A 24,609-nucleotide genomic window follows, 5' to 3' on the forward strand; every position below is an offset into this window, starting at 1 on the left:
GGAACCTTCAAACCCAGAGGGGGTGTTGAATTGATTAGCGTTGTCTTGGCCACTTTTGGATAACCGGGAAATGAATGCACCGGTCAAAAGTCACCCGAAGGTTACGGGGTCACTGCTAATGAAAAGATTTGGGGGGCAGCTTCTCAGCGTCTCGCAGCAGAATCAGGACAATGCAAAGGATGTCCCTGAAGTCTGGACGCATAGGAAGGCACGTATTTTTTAACAAATGGCATTTTTAATAACGTTGTATTTAACTGGAATTCCTAACATGCAAAGGTTGATGCACATCTTGCAAGATTCATTCCACATTGCCATCAATTGTCAATGTTTCCAAACTTTATTGCACAATAGTTGTATTAACCGCACAACGTGCCATATAAGCTGAAACTTCCACTTGAGTGATCAAAAAAGTTGATTGGCTGTTTGCAGACGACGCCGCAATAAATTGTGTCTGGACACTTTTAACGTTAGACTTCTCACGGGGATGTTTATGTCCGTGCGCACGGTTGTTGGCACAGCTTGTTTTCTTTGAAGTTTTTACAATGTTTGTGCAGTTGCTGAGCGCATGGCAGTGCTTCATAAAAGTTTGGGACACCGGACGGCCAGGGGGGGCGGCCTGAGGGGATTGCCCTTTCCCCCCCTCTCTTTTCACTCTCTGAAAGGCTGATGTTGCGTCTTTCTTTCTCATTGTGCGCTTTTCAGGAGCTTAATTCTCGGCTGTGTGAAATCGCCTGCGGAACGCAATTTTTTTTCTATAAGGAAACAAACCAAGACTTGGAATCGAAATATATTTACGTAAGGTATTGCTGGAGTAGTTTTAGAAGTTTTGTGGCGCGCGTAGCTTGGTTGGATAGTCTTTACGCACAGCAGAACGACTGACTTGCACATTGTTGACGCATAAACCAGACCTCTCCTGAAAGGCTCCAAGAACCTACTTTCTTATCCTGACCTAAATGAGGTATGGAATTAATCATCAAAGGACGAAGACCAAAAAGGAGCAACAATGTATAAAACCCACCGACCGCTTTTGGATTGTAGATGCATCAAGAAAAATAGAATTTGGCGTCATACACGCAACTCCAGGAGACAACTGGGATGGATTGATGTGTTTTTGCGAACACTTCTGCTTTGCCAATTATTCAGACTTCCTCTGGGTGCGAGTGTGTCAGCACCCAAAGTGGAACATGAAGGACTTTGTCCCAATAAAATCAACACAAATCTCTGGGTTGATGCACAAAGCACCTGCGAGAGAGAATGCAAGATTGATGAGGTGAGGTAATTTATACTTTATAGCCTAACCAATGTTATTTGTTTTAAAAAATATATATATAGCCGAGAGGCTGTATATGAAAATACACGTGTACAAGTATTCCCACTGCATACTGTACTTCAGGTATCTATACATTTAGTGAATTATTTTTCTGATTACTTTTATGAACAATATTTTAAAAGGCAGATATAAACATTTTTTTGAAAATTGGATCAAAAATCTTTAGAGATGACTATACAAATCACACATACAGATTGATGGTTGATTGATTCACTGGGATCTTGTTGACTCATAAGACACAGCATGGACCAGGATACAACAAAATTTCAAAAAATTCGGAGACGCAAGATAGTTGCCATCCACAGCCTAATTTTAGAAAAATTGTTTGACATTGTTGGGTTTTGCCAAAAGCTTGTGGTATTCGCAAATTATATTTTGTCATATTTATTTTTTTGTTTAATTGCTTGTCCCAGTTTGCCAAAGCTGATAATAAGTCTTTTTGTTTACTTTTGTGAACACATTTCAGTACTTGTTTTCCTCTTTACATAATTTTTTTTTTTCTGTCAGTATTTTTTCCACCTCGGTCAATTAGTATTTTGTGCTTTGTATTGTATGAGCAGGACTGTGCTGACTTTGAGAAGTGCTGCACCAACGTGTGCGGCCTCAACAGTTGTGTAGCCGCACGATTCTCCGATGGCACCACCGCCCAACCCGATGGTCTTGGAGGAGGGAAAGGGGATGCCGCCCCGGGCTCCACGGCAACCTGCGATGGATTTATCTGCAGCCAGCAGGGAGCCACCTGTGACATCTGGGACGGCCAGCCCATCTGCAAGTGTCAGGACCGATGCGAGAAAGAGCCCAACTTTACATGCGCGTCAGATGGCCTCACGTATTTCAACCGCTGCTACATGGATGCGGAGGCCTGCATCCGCGGGGTGACACTTACTGTGGTTACCTGCCGATTCTACCTGGCAGGACCCCACACGAGTCCGCTGCCTCAGGACACGACTGCTTATCCCACCCCAACGTCTTCTCAGGAGGACCCGATGCCACCCACGCTGTACTCCAACCCTCACCACCAGTCCATCTATGTTGGAGGCACGGTCAGCTTCCACTGTGATGTCATTGGCGTCCCCAGACCCGACGTCACCTGGGAGAAACAAAGCGAGCGGCGCGAAAGGCTCGTCATGAGGCCGGATCAAATGTACGGCAACGTGGTGATCACCAACATCGGACAGCTCGTAATCTACAACGCTCAGGTGTGGGACACAGGCATCTACACTTGCGTTGCACGCAATTCCGCTGGGGTTCTCCGTGCAGACTACCCTCTCTCAGTCATACGTCGGTCTGATGACGACTTCTCCGAGGATCCAGAGATGCCCATGGGGAGACCCTTCTCACCGGCAGACTGCCTGGCTGAAGTGGACATGAGAGTATGCAGCGGTGAGCGCCATGTGGATTGGTACTATGACAACAAGCTGGGCTCCTGCGTGGCCTTCAGCAACGGCGGCTGCGAGAATAGCCGCAACCGATTTGAGACCTATGAGGAATGCAAAGCCTCCTGTCAGAGAGAGGGGATGGGGATATGCTCCCTACCTTCGGTCCAGGGCCCTTGCAAAACTTGGGAAGTGCGTTGGGCTTGGAATTCTGTCATGAAACGCTGCCAAGCGTTCGCCTACGGTGGCTGCCATGGGAATGCTAACAGCTTTGGCACCAAAAAGGAGTGTGAGGCAAACTGCCCAACGCCCAAAAGAAAACCTTGCAAGACGTGTCGGGTTAAGGGAAAATTGGTGCCGAGTTTATGTCGCAGTGACTTTGCCATTGTGGGCCGGCTGACCGAGCTCGTTGAGGATCTGGATTCGGGATTGGCCCGCTTTAGCCTGGAAGAGGTTCTCAGAGATGAAAAGATGGGCTTGACTTTCTTCAACACCAAGCACCTTGAGGTGACCATTGACAAGATAGACTGGACTTGTCCTTGCCCAAATATCACCGTGGAGGAAAACCCTCTGCTGGTGATGGGGGTGGTGCAGGACGGCATGGCCATCATCCAGTCAGACAGTTACGTCAGAGCGATAACCGATCGCAGACTTAAAAAGCTCCGCGAGGTCGTGGTTAAAAAGACCTGCCGGACATCGTAAAACTGCCGAGACTTGCTATTGCACAGATGGCTGGAGGAACAAATGGCACTGTGAAACATTTATCACCCAAGTGGACATCAGCCCAACAAAAATTATACAGGAGCACTCATGGCGTCTAGCGCTACTTAAACTATATTTGAAGTGTGTTGTGAGGTCTTATTTTGTGTTTTATTATTTCAGTAGTCAAAGTCGATTAGTCCTCGTTACCTTCACATGCAGTTTGTATGATAGCATTCACAATTATTTTTTTTAGAGCTGTCAGAAAAATATCTTTATATTGTCTAACTTGTACTGTTTTGCATAACGTCACTTAAATTGTCTTTATATATAGATATATATAGATATATTTTGAGTGATCTTTTACGAATGTATGTATGTCTAATGTGCACAATATCACCTATAAACCTCTCAAAAAGTGATTTGAACCTTTGTTTTTGCTAAATGACCAATGCTTATACAATGAGAAAAGCAAAAATGAGCTAAATCAGGATAAGAAGTGAGTCACTTTTATTGTTGCGTGCAATCAGGAATATAGTTGTACTCGATATATGATACAATCATTCTGTCTATTTAACGTAATGTCCAATTAGTTGTAGGAATTTGGCAACACGTCTGAGCGTTTTGTTAATTTAAGGCGCTTTTCTCCATCCTGGTGTGATCCGTTCAGCAAAAGAAAGACATCACACCAAACTCTCTTTCCTGAACAGGAGACATTTGTTGTTGGCTGGCATATCCACCTAACACAGAGAACATCACCATTAATAATACACAGGAAAAAAAAATCAATTTGAAAAAGATGCTAGCTTACAATTTTCTCCAGGAATAAACCATGTATTTCTGCAAGTGATTTGAGGAGGGAAATATCCCTGAGGCCCCACTCTGGATTCCTGTAAATGAAAATGTTTTGTTGACATAATCCAACAAAACAGTGGACACGAAGACGAAAGGTCACCTTACTTACCTTTGTCGTAGGCTCAAGTCAAAATCAACATTGCTTTGTGGCGTGATAGTGCCATTCATCGCATATGGCTGGAGATGGCAGAAGATATTGCATCACATAATGATTTGTTTTTTGCTGCCATAATTTCACGAAATACAGATTTATGATTAGATAAAATCAATTTAAACTCACCCCATATGTCAAGAGTAGACCTTGTGGCTTCAACACCCCCCCAGCCCCTTTGAATAAACCCTAGAAGGGAAGTAAACATGTCTTATATCATTGAAAGGCGAAGAGCAGAGGAATCAGTTTATTTTACATTTAAATTACACTATGTAAAACCAGTTCAGTTCTTGATGTAATTTCATTTTGGTCTTATATACATATTTTTTTCCGCTGTTCTACTTTATGGAAAAACATAAACAAAAAATGCAATGTTATTTTTAGTAACCTTAAAAATATTTCAACTTCAATTGCCAAAACTGGCTGCACATATAGTATAAGTAAATATAGTTTGGTGACAGAACAAGTTAAGCTTATAAATCAAGGAAAGGTACCACTTTTTTTTTTTTTACATTTTTAGAATAGATGGGTGGTCAGCCACTCCAGACATCTCTTTTTAACAATATGTTTATTAATGATGCACTTAGTACTTGGATTTGCTAAAACTTTGTCATGCATGTTTTTACCATTTGATTTATGTCTTTATTAAACTGTCTTTCAGTGAAAGCACCAGAGTGACCTAAACTACTGGGGACAAATTCCTTGTACGTTTTAACAAATTTGTTGAAAAAAGAGGATAGTCTCCTTACTGTTATCGAAGCAAAATTTTGTGAAAAGCTCTTACTAGATCGTGCAGGTGCAAAGTGGCTGGTGGGCGTATGCACGGGTACAGTCATTGCAAGAAAAGTCCATGAACTAAAATTAGACCCATAACCGAGATACCTGCCTCTGTACAAGCCATGGGAGAGATGTGGATCATGTTGATGTTGAGGACCAGATCGAGGCTCTCCGCTTGGATCCCTCCCCAATGATCATGATTCTGAGAAGCATCCAGGTGGATGGCAGGCTTCACATTGTTCAATTGATAGTGAGCTCTGTAGGCTTCTATACTGAAAAGAGAGAATCACGGTGGGTGTATTGTTAGTCCAACAACTCACACACATGCCTACATCATTAGTGCCGCTCATGATTGGTGTAAAGTCCATTGGACTACTAAATAATACCTGGCTAAAGACCGCTGATCGTACTCTGATGGTTGCCAAGTAATGTTCTTTAGAGCCCCAGCAAAATGCATGACATGTTGTCCTGTACCGGAGGAGATCTCGAGCGCTTGCAGCCGTCTGTCGGTGTTCACGCATCCCCGCAGCACCGTAAGGATGGGCTCCTTGTTTCTTTCCGCAGCAGCGGCATTCAGCATCCTGCTAAAATCTGGGTACAGCTGTCGGGTAACGGACCAGAATTTACGAAGCCACCCCAGGACCACTGGTTGTTGATTTGTTTGTCCTAATAGAAGAACTGGAGCGTAACCTCGAATGTTTTGTTTTTCACTAGAAAATACTCAACTTCCGCTTGTCACTAGTCACGTGGTCAGCACAGTATCCAATGAGAGCGGCAGAAGAAGTAGTCAACTTCAAAATAAGACGCAAATGTATTTTCCTTATATATTATCTTTATTAAAGGGGGAAAAACCCATTCGCTCTCGGTATAGTTGATATAATGTACACCTGATATCACATTTTTTTCAGGTTCACATTTAAATAGAATAGCGACAGAACTCTGGGCACAACAAGTCAAAAGCACCAGGGCACAACTACAGGATAAGAAATATTTTGGCAATTAAAAAAAAAAACATTCAAAACAAAGGATTGACTGAAAAGTGAAGTAAAGCTAAATAGCTGCATCACAGAACTTCACAGAGGTGACATACCATTTCAGCAGGTCAATGTTTGTGGGGTAGGCAAAAAGATAACATAGCCACTCAAAAATTGCTTTACCGCCTACCCGTTTGCAAACAAACAAACAAACAAACAAACAAACAAAACAAACAAACAAACAAACAAACAAACAAACAAACAAACAAACAAACAAACAAACAAACAAACAAACAAACATAAAATAACATACTGTTCTGTATTTGCCCACAGTGGGAGGACAACGCATGTTGACCCTTTGAACTTTCTTAAATTTCTGTACATACTGATCATGAAATTTTTGTGTTGAATTTTTGTGCTGATATTTGCGCTGTGAAATCAGAATGAACAAAAACAAAAACATCCGATTCGAACCAGAGTGATACCACACAAACAACCCTATTTCTCACCTCACGTTTTTTGTTTTGAATTTGAAATAAGAAGTAAATATTTACCGGACATAGAGGAAAGAAGTAAATGAATCTAGGCTGTGTATTCCTGATCTTTGTCTGAGCTCATCTGCAGCTAAAAAAAAGTGTTTGGTTGACTTTATTGCTGCTAAATGAGGCTCAACCAGTTATTATATCCAAGGGTTCACTCAATTGTCCCTCCCATTTCCTGTAAAAGTATACATAAAATATGAAAACATATAACTGACATTAATTTAAGCAGATTCCTTGTAATAAAGAAATAAACATACGTCACTAAAACATCTGTACATACTGTACAAATGGGTAATGTTATTAATGCAGTGACAAAAGATGTTTAACTACAGATATACTTCTTTCTATGCTCCTCATCTCAGGTCAGTACCATGATCAAGATTGTGATTCTTCACTTTTTCCATTTTGAGTGTTTGCAATCTGTGTTGAGAAGACTTGTGGCTCACTGGAGTGCAGTTCTGCTTTGCAGGTGGAATTGTCGAGGGAAATATCCATCTGGTTGTTCCTCGCAAGAGCATCCATATGTCTCCCTTCTGAATCGCTGAAGATTGTGTTTGAGAAGACAGAGTTAAGACTAAATGGGGGATTTAAATCTGATTCCTGCACAGGGGGTTTCGAGTGGTCTTTGGCAACAAGGACTGTTGGGTCTCTTGGAGGTTTGACTGGAGGACTGAGCTCAGGCGCTCTGCTTTCACTGACTTGCTGATTGGATGCTGCTGCTGTTTCTTGTTTCTGGTTATTGTGCTTTTCTGAAATGGGACCAGGAAGTGTCTCAGTCTTCATTACCACCCTGCAGTCATTGGTGATGCTGGGATATCTAGATGACCCATCAGCTGTGGAAATGACACTGCTGGCACGAGGAAGACTTTTCGACAAGCCTTTGAGTCGGCCTTCTTTTCCCAGCGGATTGGAGAAGCAATTGAGGCACCCAGACATAGAGGACGACTTACCCTGAACATAAAACACTGTAACTGGTGAACAAGCTAAAGTCTGGGTACAATCAGTATTCGATCTTAAATTTGTGCTTAACGTGGCCACTGAATCTGATGAGCGACGTTTTCCTTTAGAACCCCTTCTGATGCTTTTTGTTCCCCGTGCGAGCCAGAAATCATGGCTTGGTGTAGGCTCTTTCTGTTGATGTATTAGTTTGAGCTCTGTTTCCTGGCTGTTTGCCGTAGGGATGGTCAAGGCTTTCTGTTTTTGCGCTGTGGAGGAGGTTTGCTGTGTGCGTTGGGGTGTCGAGGTGTCCCTTGGCGGATGGTACGAGGCAGAGGTGTGGCGAGACAGTGGCTGCTGGACAGGGCTGCTACCATTTGACCAGGGCTCATTATCCAGGCTGATGCTGAACTCACCGCTGCTCTCACTTTGGGCTCGACTCTGCGTGACATTAAGCCCTGGGATGAAAATTAATGTAGATTTTTAAACAGAGATATTCACTTATATATTCATCATCTGCACAATGTCATGAGATTATTGTGCAAGAATACAATTTTGGCACTTGTATTCTTGCACTCTTGTACGCTGCTGTGACAAGTAAATTTCCCCTCTGTGGGATGAATAAACTTCTGTCATCATCATCATCATCATCATCATCATCATCATCATCATCATCATCATCATCATCATCATCATCATCATCATCATCATCATCGTCAGATACTACTGCTCTAGTAGGGTAGTTACGGAGATCTTGATTGATTGATTGATATCTTAAACTTAAAGGGTGGAGGAAACCGAGGCAGTACATTTACTCAAGTACAGATGGATCAATACTTTAATTCTTTACACAAATGTCTTCTACTTAATTGCCGTCTGTCACGATCCGTCTCCGTTCGTTTCCTTGTTTTAATGTTGCCATGGTTTCTGTTCGCGTCGTCCCTCCCCTCCTGTGTCTGCTCACAATCTATGTAATCGCCGTCAGTGCCTCCCCAGTCATGAACCTCACCGCACGTCACTTGTATTCTTATATTGTGAATGTGCAATTATTACAATAATATTCCAAATAAGGGATGATCGATTTGAATTTAATTTTGGTTAACCCTAATCCTAGAAAGCTGAATTAAATCCCCCCAAAAAACTACCAAAAAAAATCTAAATAAACCTACCAACCTAAATTCAATCGGACGCAATGCTAGGGATACCCACCACGGGGTGCCTGAGGGTGACCGGACGGACCATTTTTGAAAAATCATGGTACCGTGAGTGTAAGGGACACCCAAAATAACAACGTTCAGGTAAGAGCGAATACCAATGTAAGATGCTGTGGAGATTGCAGTGTTCCCAAGTAGATCACATGAAATGGGACACCCTGCCAAAGGGATACCCAGATTTCAAAACTGAAGTACAATAATGAAATGATAGTCAGATGCTTGAAATAAAATAGTATAATACCAATAAACAGTAATTGACCAAATAAAATTGACAGCTGAACATTAAAATCGATAAGATAAAAAGTGTAGGGGATTAAAAAAAAAGTACAATAGTAACATAGTGAATGGTATAAAATGGATAAGCAGCTTTTGTACTCAACAGGAACAAAGGACGCAGCCATATTTGAAGACACACTACTCAGGGTTGAGAATATTAAAATAGGTTTTGACTAATAATCAGAATTCCAATAAAGCTACGCTCAGGGCCGCTCGAAAGTATATCCAAATTACCTGGAGTAACTACTGGAGAATGAGAGGTAGTACACAAGGGATCCACAAGAGGGAGCCACCAGGAACCTGAATAAATGGGAACCGTGAGTGTAGAAACTTTCTTAAATAGTGACCCTCTGGCAACAACAACAACAACAGGTTGGCCATCCCTGGGGCCTTGCGGTGTATGAAGCACAGGGAAGTGAAAGGAATTAAATCCAGCATCCCCTTAGGTCATGCGTTGTAATGGGACGAAAGAGATTGCTCAAGAATATAGGAGCATCCTTTTGTAGGCTGGTTCTCACTCTGATCAGGGTGGATTCATCCTGCGCTCTTCTGACTTGAGTGTCTTGACCTGGATACCTAGCGGTGTTAACGAAGGGTCAAGGTGACTCATGGTGTAAGAGTGCTCAGGGGGCTCCAGTGCTCTTGGACCCTGATCGGAGGAGAAAGGCAGCGGTTCGACGCGGCTGGTTCTCACTCTGATCGGGGTGGATTGATCCCCAGCTCTTCTGCCCTGAGTGGCTTGACCTGGATACCTAGCGGTGTTAACGAAGGGTCAATGCGACTCAGGGGGTATGTATGCGGCCCCCCTGGGTTCCTACTCTAGGGACAAAGCACGCAGGGTGTGATGGTCCGGAGCGGAAGGACCTTAATCGAGGCTCAGTCTTCTACGAGGTGTAGCCTCGCTCATGCAACAGCACATTGCACCACACACGTTAATGTTGGACCCTTAATGGCCAATTGGCACAGGTTCCAAATTCTTACTCCTAATACTCACATCCCCTAGTCCAGCTTAGGTGACTAGGCCGAGGATGCACCGGGACCTAGGCGATGTAGAGTAGGGTTTCTTTTTCAGCCATTCCCTCCACAGGTATTGCAATACAGGTGAGTTCCCTCTAGGTACTCTGCTTGACTTCCCTGGAGCCTCGCGATGTAGGAAGCACAGCAAAGTTGGAGGAATGGATCGATCCAGCGTCTCCTCAGGTCGTGCGTTGACATGGGACAAAGAAGATTGCTCAAGAAGAAAGAAGCTTTTTTTTTGTAGGTACAACCGGGAGGAGAGCACTGGGGAGGCACTGCTTAGTCAGGGCTGGCTCCAGTGCTCTTGAACCCTGATCAGAGGAGAAAGGCAACGGTTCACCGCGGCTGGTTCTCACTCTGATCGGGGAGGATTGATCCCCAGCTCTTCTGCCCTGAGTGGCTTGACCTGGATACCTAGCGGTGTTAACGAAGGGTCAATGCGACTCAGGGGGTACGTATGCGGCCCCCCTGGGTTCCGACTCTAGGGACAAAGCACGCAGGGTGTGGTGGTCCGGAGCGGAAGGACCTTAATCGAGGCTCAGTCTTCTACGAGGTGTAGCCTCGCTCATGCAACAGCACATTGCACCACACACGATAATGTTGGACCCTAAATGGCCAATTGGCACAGGTTCCAAATTCTTACCCCTAATACTCACATCCCCTAGTCCAGCTTAGGTGACTAGGCCGAGGATGCACCGGGACCTAGGCGATGTAGAGTAGGGTTTCTTTTTCAGCCATTCCCTCCACAGGTATTGCAATACAGGTGAGTTCCCTCTAGGTACTCTGCTTGACTTCCCTGGAGCCTCGCGATGTAGGAAGCACAGCAAAGTTGGAGGAATGGATCGATCCAGCGTCTCCTCAGGTCGTGCGTTGACGTGGGACAAAGAAGATTGCTCAAGAAGAAAGAAGCTTTTTTTTGTAGGTACAACCGGGAGGAGAGCACTGGGGAGGCACTGCTTAGTCAGGGCTGGCTCCAGTGCTCTTGAACCCCGATCAGAGGAGAAAGGCAGCGGTTCACCGCGGTTGGTTCTCACTCTGATCGGGGAGGATTGATCCCCAGCTCTTCTGCCCTGAGTGGCTTGACCTGGATACCTAGCGGTGTTAACGAAGGGTCAATGCAACTCAGGGGGTACGTATGCGGCCCCCCTGGGTTCCGACACTAGGGACAAAGCATGCAGGGTGTGGTGGTCGGGAGCGGAAGGACCTTAATCGAGACTCAGTCTTCTAAGAGGTGTAGCCTCGCTCATGCAACAGCACATTGCACCACACACGTTAATGTTGGACCCTAAATGGCCAATTGGCACAGGTTCCAAATTCTTACGCCTAATACTAACATCCACTAGTCCAGCTTAGGTGACTAGGCCGAGAATGCACCGGGACCTAGGCGATGTAGAGTAGGGTTTCTTTTTCAGCCATTCCCTCCACAGGTATTGCAATACAGGTGAGTTCCCTCTAGGTACTGTGCTTGACTTCCCTGTAGCCTCGCGATATAGGAAGCACAGCAAAGTTGGCGAAATGGATCGATCCAGCGTCTCCTCAGGTCGTGCGTTGACATGGGACAAAGAAGATTGCTCAAGAAGAAAGAAGCTTTTTTTTGTAGGTACAACCGGGAGGAGAGCACTGGGGAGGCACTGCTTAGTCAGGGCTGGCTCCAGTGCTCTTGAACCCCGATCAGAGGAGAAAGGCAGCGGTTCACCGCGGCTGGTTCTCACTCTGATGGGGGAGGATTGAGTCAGCATGCAGATTAATATGAAACAAGGTCATGATAGCGATTTGATGGATTTACTCTAATTCCTGCAAGGGTAATACATCTGTATTTGCTGAATCCTCTAAACGGCTATTCACAAAGCTTTACCCTGATGCTGCAGCTCGTCGTCCTCCAAACCAGATGGTGCGGCACTATCTCTTGAATCCTTGTCTGTGGAGCACAAATATTTGATAAAAAGACGTACATTTAAATTCCATGGATTCAAGAGCCTAATCTACACTTAACTCATTCACTGCCACGGACAGCCATAGACGTCAAAGATCAATTTTAATTGGGCTGGCAGTGAATGAGTTAAATGATTTCAAATGAAGACATGGTGAAATGAAATGAAATGAATGGCTTGCTACCTAGCTGTAGCTGTGACACATCTGGGACATCAGTGTCACTGGCTGTGGCGTGGACTTGCATGGATGGTTCAGTGGTGGGATGCAAGTGTCGTGTGGATAGGATGGATGTGCTTAGGAATGAGGTCGATATTGTTTTCCTGTCCTGCACATCAGCTTCAGAGCCTTCCAACTCCTCTGAGCTGGATGTGAACTGCTTCTGCTCCAACGGGGCAGAGGTGTACAGCAAGCTGCTCAGGGCTGCAATGTTGTACAAGAGAACAGGACAGTGGGGAGATGGAGAGGGGTGAGGATGTAGAGGAGCCAATGTGATGCAGTCTGAATCTTATGCATGCTCATTAAATTAGAATTACTTTTAATTGGTACTGCATGTTCTGATTTATTGGAGTAGCATAAATGAAGTGGTGGTAGATTTTCCATTTTTGAATGAGTAGTTGGATTAAGGCTATTATAAAGAACAGATCAAACTCTCAAACACAGTTTGTCTTACACAAGGAACGTTGGATGAGAGACTTCAGCTTATCTTTGTTCTTCGGCTTGCTTCTCATATGGGGAAACACTTTCAGTGTGGCTTTTGAACAGACAGCATCCATGTGATGGATTGAATTGTGAGATGGCAAAAGTGAGAGAAAAGGGAGTGAAGAGAAACAAGACCAAATGAGAGACATTTTGATGCATGCAGAGGAAAATGAAGAATGAGGTATTGGACACACAAATCCAAAGTTCAAGTCAGGAAGCCCATACTCACTGCTTGGCTGTGATGGTATGATGTCACCGACTGATGTGGAGGTGGAGCCTGCAGAGCCATCTGAACTAATGAAGGAGCTGCTATCGTGACATGAGAGCTGAGCCTCCGAGTGTGTCGGTGTGAGTGAATGTTCTAGTCCCTGTTCACGGCTATTCGATTTGATCAACTTCTTCAGCTTGAGAGTGATCCAGTTTCCTCGCCTGTTAAAAAATAACATTTATAAAGGGATTGATTAAAAGAAATTATTTTTTTAATATGATGTACCTGTCAAGCAACTTACCTGCGAGGAGGTGAGGGCTCATAAAACTTATACTGGTCCATTATCTTCTCCTCGAGCTTCTCCTTCTGTCTCCTCAAATCATTAAGTTTGTCACTAAACAAACAATGAGAGAGTTGACAAAAGTTGTTAGTTTTTAAATTATTCTCTTAAGCAAGCAAGAACTTGCATTCCAACAAATCCATCTGTTCAATTTGTGTTTCTCTCTTAACCAATGTGTCTTCTTCCGCTTAATTATGTAGTTTGAATGTAGTTTGGAAGTGGTTCCCATTGCTTACATATATTGTCGTTCCTCTATGTGAAACAGATCTTTGCTCTCCATTGTCTGTTCCAACAGAGTCCGGTTCTGCAGCATCAGTGTGTCTATTTGACTCAGAAGATGATGATTCTCCTCCTCCAGGTTCCCCTTCAACTGGCTCAGCAGCTAATAATACATTTGCCGCAAACCAATCCAATAAATCAGATAAGTTTTTTTTGCAACCATCAGAAGGTGTGTGTGTGTTTTAAGATAGTGGCCAGCCACCTCGCACTGGTTGGTGAGTTTTGTGGAGGTGATATCAAGTTGTTGGTACTCCTTTTTGAGCTTGGAATAGTCGGCCTCCAGCCAGGTGTGGGCCAGCTTGCTCTCATTTAGTTGACTCTTCAGCTGCTTGTGATCTGCTTTCAGCAGCTCATTGTCATTCAGAAGTTGACGATAAGTTTGGTTCAGCCTGTGAAAAAGAATGGTACAATATTGTTATGCAGTAAACATTTGACCTTTGCCTAATTGTTTGTGCCTTTGTTCTCCTTTTGCGTCCCTCACCAGTCTTTCTCATCCCGAAGCCTGCAACATTCAGCGGCAGCGGTCCTATGATGTTCCTTCTCCAGACTCATTCTCACCTGCTCGTCCTTCAGGGCCTTTTCCAGATCTTCTAATTTGGTCCGTTGCTGCAACAGGTTGTTGTACCTACAGTAAATATGCCAAATCAAACATGAAAGAAATCAATAATAATAGTAGTAATAGTAGTAATAGTAATAGTAATAATAATAGTAATCGTACAATAATAGTAGTCGTACAGTAATAGTAGTAATAGTAATAGTAGTAATAGTAATCATAGTAATAGTAGTAATAATAATAATAATAATAATAATAATAATAATAATAATAATAATAATAGTAATAATAATACTACTACTAATAATAACGGATTCCTGGGAGGAACATTTATGTTTATGCTTTTTCACATTTGCTTTTCTTACCTGTCTTGCAGTGTGCGGTGTTCGAGCTCCAGCGTCCGATGGGCATTTTTCAGACAGCCGTGTTTCCCCATGAGGACTTCATACTCTGCGGCTTGCCGCTCGTGGAGAGCCGCCAGACGCTCGTGATCCCGTAATAGCTGCTCATGGGCACCTCGCAGCTCTTCGCGTTCACGTATGGCACTGTCCCTCTCGCTTTCTATTCCCACCTGCTGCTGCTGCAACTGAGCATTCTGAGCCATCAGGGAAGCACTCTGGGAGTTCAATGTAGATTTTTCCACCTGGTAAAGCAAGACGGTTAGTTAATTTAAACAAAAAGTAAATACAGTTGTTATGCACGCGAATGCACACCCAGCTTAATTTTCTCATCCATCCCTTTACCTGCAAGTCCGCATTGAGTGCCTGCAAAGTGGTGTTGTTCTCCTGCAGGGTGGCAGCTTGCCTCTGCAGGGCGAGGATCTGAGCCTGTTGACTGTCAGACTGACTCTCCAGCTGCTTCAGATGGGCCTGCGTAGCCTGGCGCTCTGTCTCCAGTGTTGCGTTCTAGAAAGCGGAGAAGAGTTGAAAGAGCTGACGAGGTCCATAATTTGCTTCAATTCAAATGTCATTATTTGCTTTGACAACGTTTTCAGCAATAAAATGCTACCTACATTCCTCTCTACTTCAATCAGTCGGTCTTTAATATTCAGGAGCTCTTTGGTGGCTTCGTGGCTTTCACGCAGCCATTCACTCATTTCCTTTCCATTCTCTCTCAGAGGGGTGGTGCATGATTCAGTCACCTCCTCTTCGTGCTTTTGCTGCAAGGCCTCATAGCTCACTTTCACCTGTGTGGAAGAAAAGAGTTCAAACACCTGCAACTGGACAAAACTACAAAACGAGATTTGTAATTCACAGTTCTGAGCTCGTGGCGAAGATGCTCGTTAAGGTTCGAGGATTCTTGTAGACGGGACTCCAGCACAGCCATCTTGTCGTCTTTAATTTGAAGACACTTCTTCATGGATGACTCCAACTCTGACTCCAGCATATTGAACCTTCTGCATGGACAAATATATGTCAATATTTCATTCTTATTTTTAGACGCTCAACAATACAATGCAGACCTGCGTTCGGCTGTGTCGAGTTCCACAGATTGTTTATTCTCTCTGTTGAGAATTCTTATCTCGTGCTCATGGGACAGGCGCTCTAGTTCATCCTCTTTCTGCCGGGTCTTCAGTTTCTCACTGACAAGTTCCTAAAAAGAGTCAACAAGTCAGGATTAGTTGACAAAAAAAAATGCGTATACTGCAAATCAATGAGCGTTATAACTTTGAAAGAAATATATTTTTTAAAATAAATTATCTACCAAAAAAAAAAAAAACGGTGTCCATGGATTCTGTAGTAGCCCATTTTAATTGCAAATATTGCAGTAAGATATGCATTGTGAATTATTTTTAATTAAATGTAAAATGTGATTTAAGGTTCTGCAAGGTTTTGATATAACATTTTTATAATAAAGATTGTACATGTACAACAGCGTTAAGTGAAAAAAAATAAATATTTTGAGACAATGTCAGAGCAAATAGATTCTTTAGTCTCCTTATGACCTTTCTAAGGGTGTCCAAGGTCCTTTGGTCAATCGCAGCTTGCTTGGCCAGTTCTCTGTTGTCTCTCTCCAGCCCTTTGAACCTTTCAGCTGTCTCCCTCAACTCCTCCACCTCCTTCACCAGACAGCGCATCTCTCTTTCCAGGCTCGCCATGCAGACATTACTGCTATCTAAGTTGGCTTCTTGAATTTCAGCCTGACGTGGAAAACGTAACAACTGTTACTTTTGGTTTCAGCCATGATGAAAACAGTACTCAAAATCTGGCAACCTTGCACTTACCTGCTGGCGCAATCGTCGAGTCTCCTTTTCTAGTTGTCTCTTAACCTTTTCCAATGCTGCTGTTTCTTGTTCCAAACTCTGCTTCTCTGTTTCCACTTGGTCCAGACGGCGTGCAGTAATCCGGAGTTCCTCTAATGTGGCCTGGAGGCTTTGGTTGTCTGCCTCCAGTTCTTGAACCTCAGTCTCCAATCGGTGGACTTTTCGCTCTAAAAAGGAAGATTTTTTTTAGAAGTGTCTCCTAACAAAATGTGACCTTCCCCACTTACAAAACATACCTGTGTTACCAAGGGAAGTTTGAAGTTGTTGATTAATGGAGTCCAATGCCTTGCATTTGGCCTCCAGATGCTGCGTGTGCTTGTTGGCGTTGGTAAAGCGTGTTGGCTGGCCAATGAAAATCCCGTCATGGCTGGAACTGCTGCTTCTTGAACCATTATGTGATCCAACAGCATAATGGGCACTATTTGAAATATTTTCTTCCAAATCAGCTGCTTTAAAATGCCCTCCGCTGTTGTCCTCTAACTTTCCTTTCTCCTGAATATGACTGACTGTATTAGCTAATTGGCAAAGGCCCACATGGTCTTGCTCTGGTGTTTGATCTTCAGCATCTGTATCAAAAATGTCTTTTATTGTACCAAGGTTGGATGCATTTCTGCAGTTTTGCTCACGTGAGCAGAAAGTCAATGATTTGTTTTCATCTGAGGTCCACTTTTCGGCACAACAGACCACCTGCCGGACACGATCCTTCTCGCTGTGGTGGCTGCGTTTGTCGGAATGCGTGTTGTGGTGAAGACAGGCATGTCTGAGCTCCTCAATAGTCTTCAGGAGACTTTGGTTCTCCTTCTCCAACTTCAACAGCCGACTTCGGATTCTCTCATTCACCTCCTCACTTAAAGTCTCTTGTCCTTTGGACGAACACAGAGAAGTGATGAATGTCGACAGCAAGACCATGACATTTATTTGATGGGAAATATGGATTATGGTTCATTTATTGATTTCAAACATGTCTTATATTGTGAGTGTCGCCGCATCATAGTGAAAAGCGATTCTCATGTTATTAGGCCGGCTCTTACCCTGGGAGCTGTCGGTGCTTTTGGAAAGTTGTTCTAACTCCCATCCCAAGTGCTGGGACTCCTCCATGCTCCTCCTCTGTGCTAAACACAGAGTCAAATTTTCATCCTGCAGCTCCTCAATGCATTTACGATCTGCATCTCTTCCCTAAAGTGAGCATGCACGATTGGTAAGTTGAAGATACTGAAATCAATATCTCCGCCACTGCTTTTTACGACGTTTAAAATGTCAATTACTTGTTCCATGTCATGTATGCGGGCCTTCAGTAGCAGGCTGTGTTTCTCCAGTTGGTGGATTTGATCCGAGCGTGCCCTCCAGCCTGCCAACTGATCTTCTAGTACCTCTTTGGTTTCCTGCAGCACTCTGATATCCTCCTTGAGCTCCTGAAGTAAACCCAGGAAAAACATTTGCGTAACACTGATATGACATCAACCATAATAAAATACATTCCCATTTCCAAGTAAGTGTATGGTATTACAGATGAGCATACGCAAAAAACATCTGTGACAATTATAGAGCTGTCGAATCAATTGACAACTAATCAATTATCTGATTAATTGACAACTATTTTAATAATCAAGTAATCATTAGAGCAGTGTGTGTTTGTTTATGTGAAAAAAGGTATTCATTGTTGCTTTAACCTCCACTTTGGCCTTGTAAAATTCCATCTTGTGCATTTGCTCCCTGTAGCGTCCGACCTCACACTCCAGCTTATCAGCTTTGAGCGCACGCTCTCTCAGAGCATCCAGCTCATCGCGGTAGGCACGGGCTGCTCGGGCATCGACAAGAAGCTTCAAGTTCTGATAAAAAAATTCACGCAGAATCAGCAAGTGAATGTAAAAAAAATAGAGAATGCTTATGTGTTACTGTCAATTTATCGTCTTTTCAAACCTCCTGCTGGATCCTCTTGAGCTCTGCCTCCATGTTCTCCAGGTCGTGTCTGTTGTCCAGCAATTGTTCACTCTTCTCTTCTCTGAAGGAAGGGGCACAGTGCAGAGACACAATTTGCAAAACATCTTTTTTGCCATAATGATCACATTTTATGGGTTATCAAGGCATGGTTGACACGAAACATTTTGTTCTGCATCAGCTGAAAATGGCAAACTGAATTTCAAAAGCGCGCCTGCTTAGATGAAATAACTGGTTCAAGGGCCATTGAAAAAAAGGGAAATAAATAAACACATTAATGGTTAAATGTGTTTCTTTAAGGGACTGTCCAACTAACCCTGCAAGCAAGGATAATACGCGAGAGGGCGATTATCAGCAACATTGCTATTAGAGGGTCTTCAGATCGGGGTTAGTATGCATGTGCGTACATGAGTGGCACGAGCACAAAGTCAATGTGGGTCAGGGGTATAGTGCAACCACTGAAATTGCCAGCCAGGCATTAATGTGGGCCAAACTCCCCAGGGCATCTCTGATCCTGTCGTAACATCATTCAGACACTACTGGAGGGAATCCAGAGGACAGCTTACATTTAAGTACCTCACAGAAACAAATGTTCCATGCAAAAGACACATTATTTCATTTTATTTTTACAAATTCTGTATTTCTACTTCTGTATATAGTAGGTCTTGTTTTTTAATGGTATACAATAGTAAAAATTTTATGAAGCTATAAACTTGATATGATTCAAATGGATGCTCAAAATTGAAATTGACCCCAAAAGGAAGAAATCATACAACTTTAAAAAAGTCACAAAAGAAAAGAAAAATATTGTATTTGCTGGTGTTGGGCCAAAATCTTACAAGTCACGTTTTGGTCAATTTTGGATTTTTTCAAAAATCTGGTTAGTCAAGATATGTTCGTGTTACTTTTACGTATTATTGACCAATTCAAAGTGTTGAAAGTGGCTTGCTCTTTTTCACGATTCAATCCTAATGGTTGAACAAACTTGCCATTTTGGGGGACTTCTGAAATGGGATGATTTTGTAGATTTCAGGATTCCACCCGACACCGCTAATCTATTTCTTAATTTTACCTTGATTTTTACATTCTATCAGAATTTCTAGTTCGTATCAAAAGAAATTGTGTAGGTATGAAAATATCTAGTGTAGTTCGCCCGCACATTGTCGTCGGTCGTACTCACAGCTCGTGTCTGAGTCGTCTAATCTTGGCTTTTGAGTCTGCAAGTTCCACCACCAAGTGTTGCTGAGTTCCGGCCTGCTGTTGTTGCATGATGGCAGGATAGACGGCCGACTGCGGGCCGGATGAGCTACAAAGCACACGAACCACACCTTCCCTTTCTTGTGTTAGCTCTGCTATTGTCTTAAGAAACAAAAACATGTCATGTTATTTGATTGACTGATTGTTCAAAATGGGTCCTAACACTTTCATTCATACTTTTCTTTGCTGACAATGGTTGTATTTTTATTTTATTTACAACCATTTACAATTCACAGTCCAAGTACATTTACATATTTGATATTCTCAGCTATTTTACAACATTTCCAAATCGTATCATGCCTTACCTCCAGATGGGAGTCTCTCTGGTCCAGCAAGTGCTGAAGATTGGCAGCTATGGTCTTTGCTACAACCTCCAGCTCATCGGCGGGCATGTTACTGCACTCCAACCAATGTAGGTCGAGCAGGTTGTCTTGACTGTGGGTCAGCTGGAGAATATGTTGGTTTGATAATTTAGACATTATCAATTATCTGTGTATTTCTTGTTAGGTTCCTTTTGCAAAAGTGCTCTTGATCTCAATACAAATATATTATTTACAAAATCATATAGTTACCTCTTGAATGTGCACAGCTATTGCTGCTTTTGTGTCAAAGTCAAGCGCCTGGATTATTTCAATGTACTTCTCTTTCTTCTCACACTGAAAATGAAACATAAAATAGTTCTTGCTTTCCACTTCAGGTAATGTGATAAGGGAATATTTTGCCAACTATATTGTCATAAAACATATGGCGGTATGGTACATAGTATTAGATACCAGTTGAATGTTTACCTGAACAGCACATCCCAGGAGCAACAACAATAGTTTCTTCATTTCCACCAGATTTTGCTCTGTTCCAAGAACAGATAAAATAGGTAATAATGAAATAAAGAAAAGATCTAGGACTGGTGTCACAAAAGACATTCAGTATTTGCAAATAGGTTTTGTGCCAAATTTGATTTGAGATGTTTCATTTTTTTCTTCTTCACACAAAGTTAGCTAGGATTGCCTCCAGCTCACCTTCGAGTCTGTGAAAATAAAAACACTGTAAAAATGATGGATGACATACCAGTGTGAGGAGTTCTCGAAAGCTGCAGCACATTTGGAAGAGGAATCAGAATCAACTGTCTCAGGTTTTCCTGTAAAATAAAATGCAAACCAAATAGATGAACGGAAGGATAAAGATAGAATATTTACTTACGGCTAAACATACTGTAGATATGAATGCTCATAGAGTATGTCAGTCTGTATTAATGTATTAGAAAAAATATTGAATACAATGTTCTTTCCATTTTTCCATAATGAACTAATAATGTTTCTGTTAATCCAAATGGAGTAAAGCATCTTTATTAACATTATAGGATAAGAATAGCTAAACCCAGCCTGAACAGAACCGCTTAAAAAAGAAATAAACTGTCCTACATAATTTTCTTTACCCTACAACCGTAAGCACTGAAATATAGATGTAATATTCATATATGTTAGTAGTACAAATGTATCAGGAATGAGTATCTGTATCAGTTGAGCAGAAATAAATCTGTAATTAGACAAGTTGTTGAAAGTGCTGCAGCAGAAAAGAACTTAATTAAAAAAATTGAAATGCTCCAATCTGCTTGAAAATGACATTCTTGTAATCTCGACAGATTTGAATGGAAGACATTGCAAACTGCGGTTAATTAATTTGACAGAGGAGGAAAGTCCAAGCCTCATTTGCAGTGGCGTGTGCCACAGCATCTCGTGCTTGAAATGTGTGACTCTAAAACTCTAACGGGGCTCAGACTGCAGCTTTGGCGCTTGCGTTCCAACTGATCTTGTGCTGATTGCACAGATGTCGAGAAGGGCGATATTAAGGGCATGCATCTTAAGACAGAGCTCGATCTATGAGGAAATGAGTCAGATCAAGTTGTCAAGTTTGCACGTGTTATATATTCGGTGCGTGTGTGCAAACATGAGGTGCAATTGAAAAATCCAAAGCAAATGTTCCCATTTCATAATCCGATGTTGTGAAAGGGTTTAGCAGCATGTATCTTGGATGGATGCAGGGAAAACTCACTCACCAGATAATATGCTTTGATTTGCTGAACAAGAAAGGTCAAGTTCTGGACTCGCTGACTTGGATCCTTGCTCATTTTGGTTGCAGTTCGAGGTGCAGCTGGAGGATGTCTGATGTGGAAAATGACAGAAGAAATCTTCAATCTGTCAATTTATGCATCAATCATCTTCTGTCCGTCCGTCCATCCATCCATCCATCCATCCATCCATCCATCCATCCATCCATCCATCCATCCATCCATCCATCCATCCATCCATCCATCCATCCATCCATCCATCCATCCATCCATCCATCCATCCATCCATCCATCCATCCATCCATCCATCCATCCATCCATCCATCCATCCATCCATCCATCCATCCATCCATCCATCCATCCATCCATCCGCTGTCTTCAGTCAAATTCTTGCAGTTCTGTTAGAATATTAGCGTTTTAACTTAACTTTGAAATTAACTTATTAAGAAATTGTGTGAAAACTGAAACCCCAGCCAGATTGAGGACAAAAAAAATTGTCAATGCATAACAATGACCTCTGACAGAAATACCCAAATAATTTACAAAGTAAAGAAAAAAATCACAAATATAGCATCATGGCAAATCATGTTCAACAATAGTTTCCAAATGTTTGCTTGCATTTCCTCCTAAATAAACAATAATGCTGATGCAAATTTAACACTCAACACACACAATACAAAAAATGCCGTCAGCTGCTCCATCATCACACTGTTCAGTCATCCTGTCCCCGCCCATTTTTTATTGCCCCATTTCTGTGTGACCCCCTCGCTCCTCCCTCCCATCTGTGTCCAAATGCCACTAAACACCAGCAACACAGTTTTAATCCCGGAGGCTCTCCCAATCCAAGAGATTATCCCGCCTCTGCCCCCTCCCCTGCTATACCACTCAAGCGCTGGTACTCATAAAGAACTGGTTATTATGACACTGGTTGATAAAATGAATAAATGAAGAATTGTATCTTAATTGTGGACAATAGAAGCTTTCCATAACGCTCCTAGGTTGTCTATTTTACCCTTCATGAATCAAGCATCCAGTATGTCACTTGCTATAACTAAACAACAGTTTTTTGAGGGTGGGGATAATTCCCTTTGAACATACGGTGCTCAAATCATAATCCTTTAACTAGCATCCCAACAAAATTTATGATGTCTCATCTGTTTTGGCAGGATTTTATCTAAACTTGATGAATAACAGCAGTAGAAGCAAATCAATGCACTGGTCAAAAGACTAAGGTGCACAAACTGAACGAGTTAGTCGTACTGATAAAGTTTTTTTCCCCGCTACTGCACACTCACAGGTCAACTTTGGCACATTAATAGTAGGACAACCACATGTTACTAAGTGAAGCAAAATTGTGCAATATTGTGGACATTAATGTGCTACTAGTACACATCACTTTTGATTAAAACAATTAGTAAGAACTGTTGATCCTGGTTATCATTCTGCTTTTATGAGGATTACAGAAATCAGAGAATATTTACTTATGTGTGTCTGAAGTCGGAGGATTTGGACAGGATGGCTCTAAATGAGGGGGGTCAAATTCATTTCTTTCCTGAGCCAGTTATGGTTTCCTATAGTCTTGTTTATTACACTTGCCAATTTAAAATGTTGGTACAGACATTAGCAAGGATCATGCAAGTTGAAAAACATTATTTACTTTCATCGGCCACATGAGATGATGCGGCGAGACTGAATTGATAAGAAGTTTGAGTTTGACAGTTGTGCTCTAAGTGATGAATCGATGATCAAAATAATCATTGATTATTTGATGATCGATTAATTGACAATTAACTGAGTATTCTTAACATCCCAAGGCAGTCGTAGTAGCATGCAGTTGTCAACTAGTGCATAGATTTGCCTCACTAGTATTATGTAGTTGTCCCACTAGTTTGCCAAAAGTGTTCTACTGGTATGCAGAAATGTCAACTAACACCACACCCCCAAATTCAAACATTGTTTTATAGTACCATTCATTCATTTAAAAAGTGAACACAAAACATTACTTACATTTGGCTCATAACTTCATTCAAAAAGACTCCATCCAACAATTCATTGAAATCCGCATGCCGGCCTTCGTCGTGAGATGCAAAAGTCCTCACCTGCAGAGAAGCGGCTATATCATCAGTCAAGTCAATCAAAATCCATCATCAGTCACTTATTTGAAATTACATACCCAGGTGACAAGTGGGCTCATCATGAACTTATCCAGGATGGGCTGGAAAAAAACGCTTTCCATCTTCACCCAAAGGTTTGTCAGAAGTACATCCACTGTAAAATCCCAACTTGTCTAACTTCCTTGAGGCATAAGGCAGTCAGTCTTACAAGTGAACTATCCCAATTTTTTTTTTTTTTTTTTTAAAGATTGTAGACGATGCCTTCCTGTTCACCTGATTCTTTCTCTCCCCAACATCTTCAGCAATGACATCGGCCGTTGTCTTCAGCAAACAGTTCAGATACAATACCAAGCATCCTCCACTGATCCAAATGTTGCAAAGGCTTGTGTAGCTCCCTCCCCTCCTGCTCTCCCTCAGACTGGTGATTGTGTAGCTCCCTCCCCTCCTGCTCACCCTCTGACTGGTGATAATTCCTGAAGGTCTGCTCAGTTAGCGCCAGCATCAACATCAACATCAACAGCAGCAAAAATGTTAATCTGGGGTATCATTTCCCACAATCTACCATGCAGACTCAACAAACATTCCTCCACATTCAGATATTGCTCTCAATACAGCACTGCACTACAGGTTAGCGAATTTATCTTAATAGTCAGGATCGTGCTTTTTTGACATCTATTTTGGTTGTTTTAATTTTTTATGCCCACTTGTACTGTTTCACAGATCACATTTGATGCATTTCACTCATTCTTTGAATTTGTTATTTATTTATTTGTCCTAAAAACGTAAACAGCGTCCCATACGTGAATATTGACCT

The 24,609-nt window shown here is 42.4% G+C and overlaps 3 protein-coding genes and 1 long non-coding RNA gene across 9 annotated transcripts; 2 read left to right on the top strand and 2 right to left on the bottom strand.

Moving 5' to 3' along the window:
• The first annotated feature begins 45 nt into the window (after nucleotides 1-45).
• On the top strand, nucleotides 46-3,923 carry wfikkn1 (WAP, follistatin/kazal, immunoglobulin, kunitz and netrin domain containing 1). The gene is made up of 2 exons (XM_088374585.1): nucleotides 46-1,270; nucleotides 1,891-3,923. Exons 1-2 carry the CDS (start codon nucleotides 1,004-1,006, stop codon nucleotides 3,406-3,408), a joined length of 1,785 nt encoding a protein of 594 aa, XP_088230711.1. The 5' UTR covers nucleotides 46-1,003; the 3' UTR covers nucleotides 3,409-3,923.
• mettl26 (methyltransferase like 26) lies at nucleotides 3,899-5,942 on the bottom strand. The gene is made up of 6 exons (XM_088374586.1): nucleotides 5,575-5,942; nucleotides 5,298-5,460; nucleotides 4,541-4,600; nucleotides 4,370-4,437; nucleotides 4,217-4,295; nucleotides 3,899-4,145 (listed from the first exon to the last, which is right to left on the bottom strand). The coding sequence occupies exons 1-6, from the start codon at nucleotides 5,766-5,768 to the stop codon at nucleotides 4,089-4,091; spliced, it is 621 nt and encodes a 206-aa protein (XP_088230712.1). The 5' UTR covers nucleotides 5,769-5,942; the 3' UTR covers nucleotides 3,899-4,088.
• A 58-nt stretch (nucleotides 5,943-6,000) lies between these two features.
• ccdc88aa (coiled-coil and HOOK domain protein 88a) lies at nucleotides 6,001-24,200 on the bottom strand. Of its 6 annotated transcripts, XM_088373839.1 has the most exons (30): nucleotides 23,855-24,200; nucleotides 23,689-23,780; nucleotides 21,670-21,775; nucleotides 20,682-20,751; nucleotides 20,405-20,463; nucleotides 20,189-20,272; nucleotides 19,922-20,062; nucleotides 19,540-19,718; nucleotides 18,342-18,423; nucleotides 18,092-18,250; nucleotides 17,687-17,833; nucleotides 17,453-17,597; nucleotides 16,658-17,284; nucleotides 16,383-16,588; nucleotides 16,104-16,298; nucleotides 15,621-15,751; nucleotides 15,413-15,554; nucleotides 15,171-15,344; nucleotides 14,902-15,063; nucleotides 14,524-14,801; nucleotides 14,087-14,230; nucleotides 13,808-13,994; nucleotides 13,563-13,708; nucleotides 13,288-13,380; nucleotides 13,008-13,207; nucleotides 12,750-12,830; nucleotides 12,263-12,499; nucleotides 12,003-12,065; nucleotides 9,365-9,430; nucleotides 6,001-8,098 (listed from the first exon to the last, which is right to left on the bottom strand). In XM_088373839.1, exons 1-30 carry the CDS (start codon nucleotides 23,915-23,917, stop codon nucleotides 7,080-7,082), a joined length of 5,478 nt encoding a protein of 1,825 aa, XP_088229965.1. In that variant the 5' UTR covers nucleotides 23,918-24,200; the 3' UTR covers nucleotides 6,001-7,079. The 6 variants fall into 6 exon arrangements, 4 of the variants coding, with proteins under 4 accessions (XP_088229965.1, XP_088229966.1, XP_088229967.1 ...); XM_088373840.1 differs by lacking the exon at nucleotides 9,365-9,430; XR_015858031.1 differs by lacking the exon at nucleotides 9,365-9,430 and having other exon boundaries at nucleotides 7,974-8,098; nucleotides 10,125-12,065.
• On the top strand, nucleotides 8,774-15,111 carry LOC148399059 (uncharacterized). Its single transcript, XR_015858033.1, has 5 exons — nucleotides 8,774-8,938; nucleotides 13,622-13,684; nucleotides 14,090-14,220; nucleotides 14,535-14,695; nucleotides 14,950-15,111. It is a non-coding gene; the product is annotated as an uncharacterized LOC148399059 (long non-coding RNA).
• Nucleotides 24,201-24,609: the final 409 nt, after the last annotated feature.

This window comes from Syngnathus floridae, chromosome 4, assembly GCF_059516105.1.
Source record: "Syngnathus floridae isolate MCC-2025c chromosome 4, RoL_Sflo_1.0, whole genome shotgun sequence".
Taxonomy (NCBI): domain Eukaryota; kingdom Metazoa; phylum Chordata; class Actinopteri; order Syngnathiformes; family Syngnathidae; genus Syngnathus; species Syngnathus floridae.

What these genes read in the sequence shown, in the direction of transcription:
- wfikkn1 (XM_088374585.1), top strand. Translation starts at nt 1,004, where the DNA reads ATGTATAAAACCCACCGACCGCTTTTGGATTGTAGATGCATCAAGAAA. An exon ending in GAGAATGCAAGATTGATGAG is followed by an intron (nt 1,271 to 1,890) that starts GTGAGGTAATTT and finishes TTGTATGAGCAG; the next exon opens with GACTGTGCTGACTTTGAGAA.
- mettl26 (XM_088374586.1), bottom strand. Translation starts at nt 5,768, where the DNA reads ATGCTGAATGCCGCTGCTGCGGAAAGAAACAAGGAGCCCATCCTTACG. An exon ending in GATCAGCGGTCTTTAGCCAG is followed by an intron (nt 5,461 to 5,574) that starts GTATTATTTAGT and finishes CTCTCTTTTCAG; the next exon opens with TATAGAAGCCTACAGAGCTC. An exon ending in CTCCCATGGCTTGTACAGAG is followed by an intron (nt 4,601 to 5,297) that starts GCAGGTATCTCG and finishes CTTCCCTTCTAG; the next exon opens with GGTTTATTCAAAGGGGCTGG.
- ccdc88aa (XM_088373839.1), bottom strand. Translation starts at nt 23,917, where the DNA reads ATGGAAAGCGTTTTTTTCCAGCCCATCCTGGATAAGTTCATGATGAGC. An exon ending in AGACGACTCAGACACGAGCT is followed by an intron (nt 18,424 to 19,539) that starts GTGAGTACGACC and finishes CCCTTCCTTCAG; the next exon opens with AGAAGAGAAGAGTGAACAAT. An exon ending in CTTCGGGATGAGAAAGACTG is followed by an intron (nt 13,995 to 14,086) that starts GTGAGGGACGCA and finishes TCTTTTTCACAG; the next exon opens with GCTGAACCAAACTTATCGTC.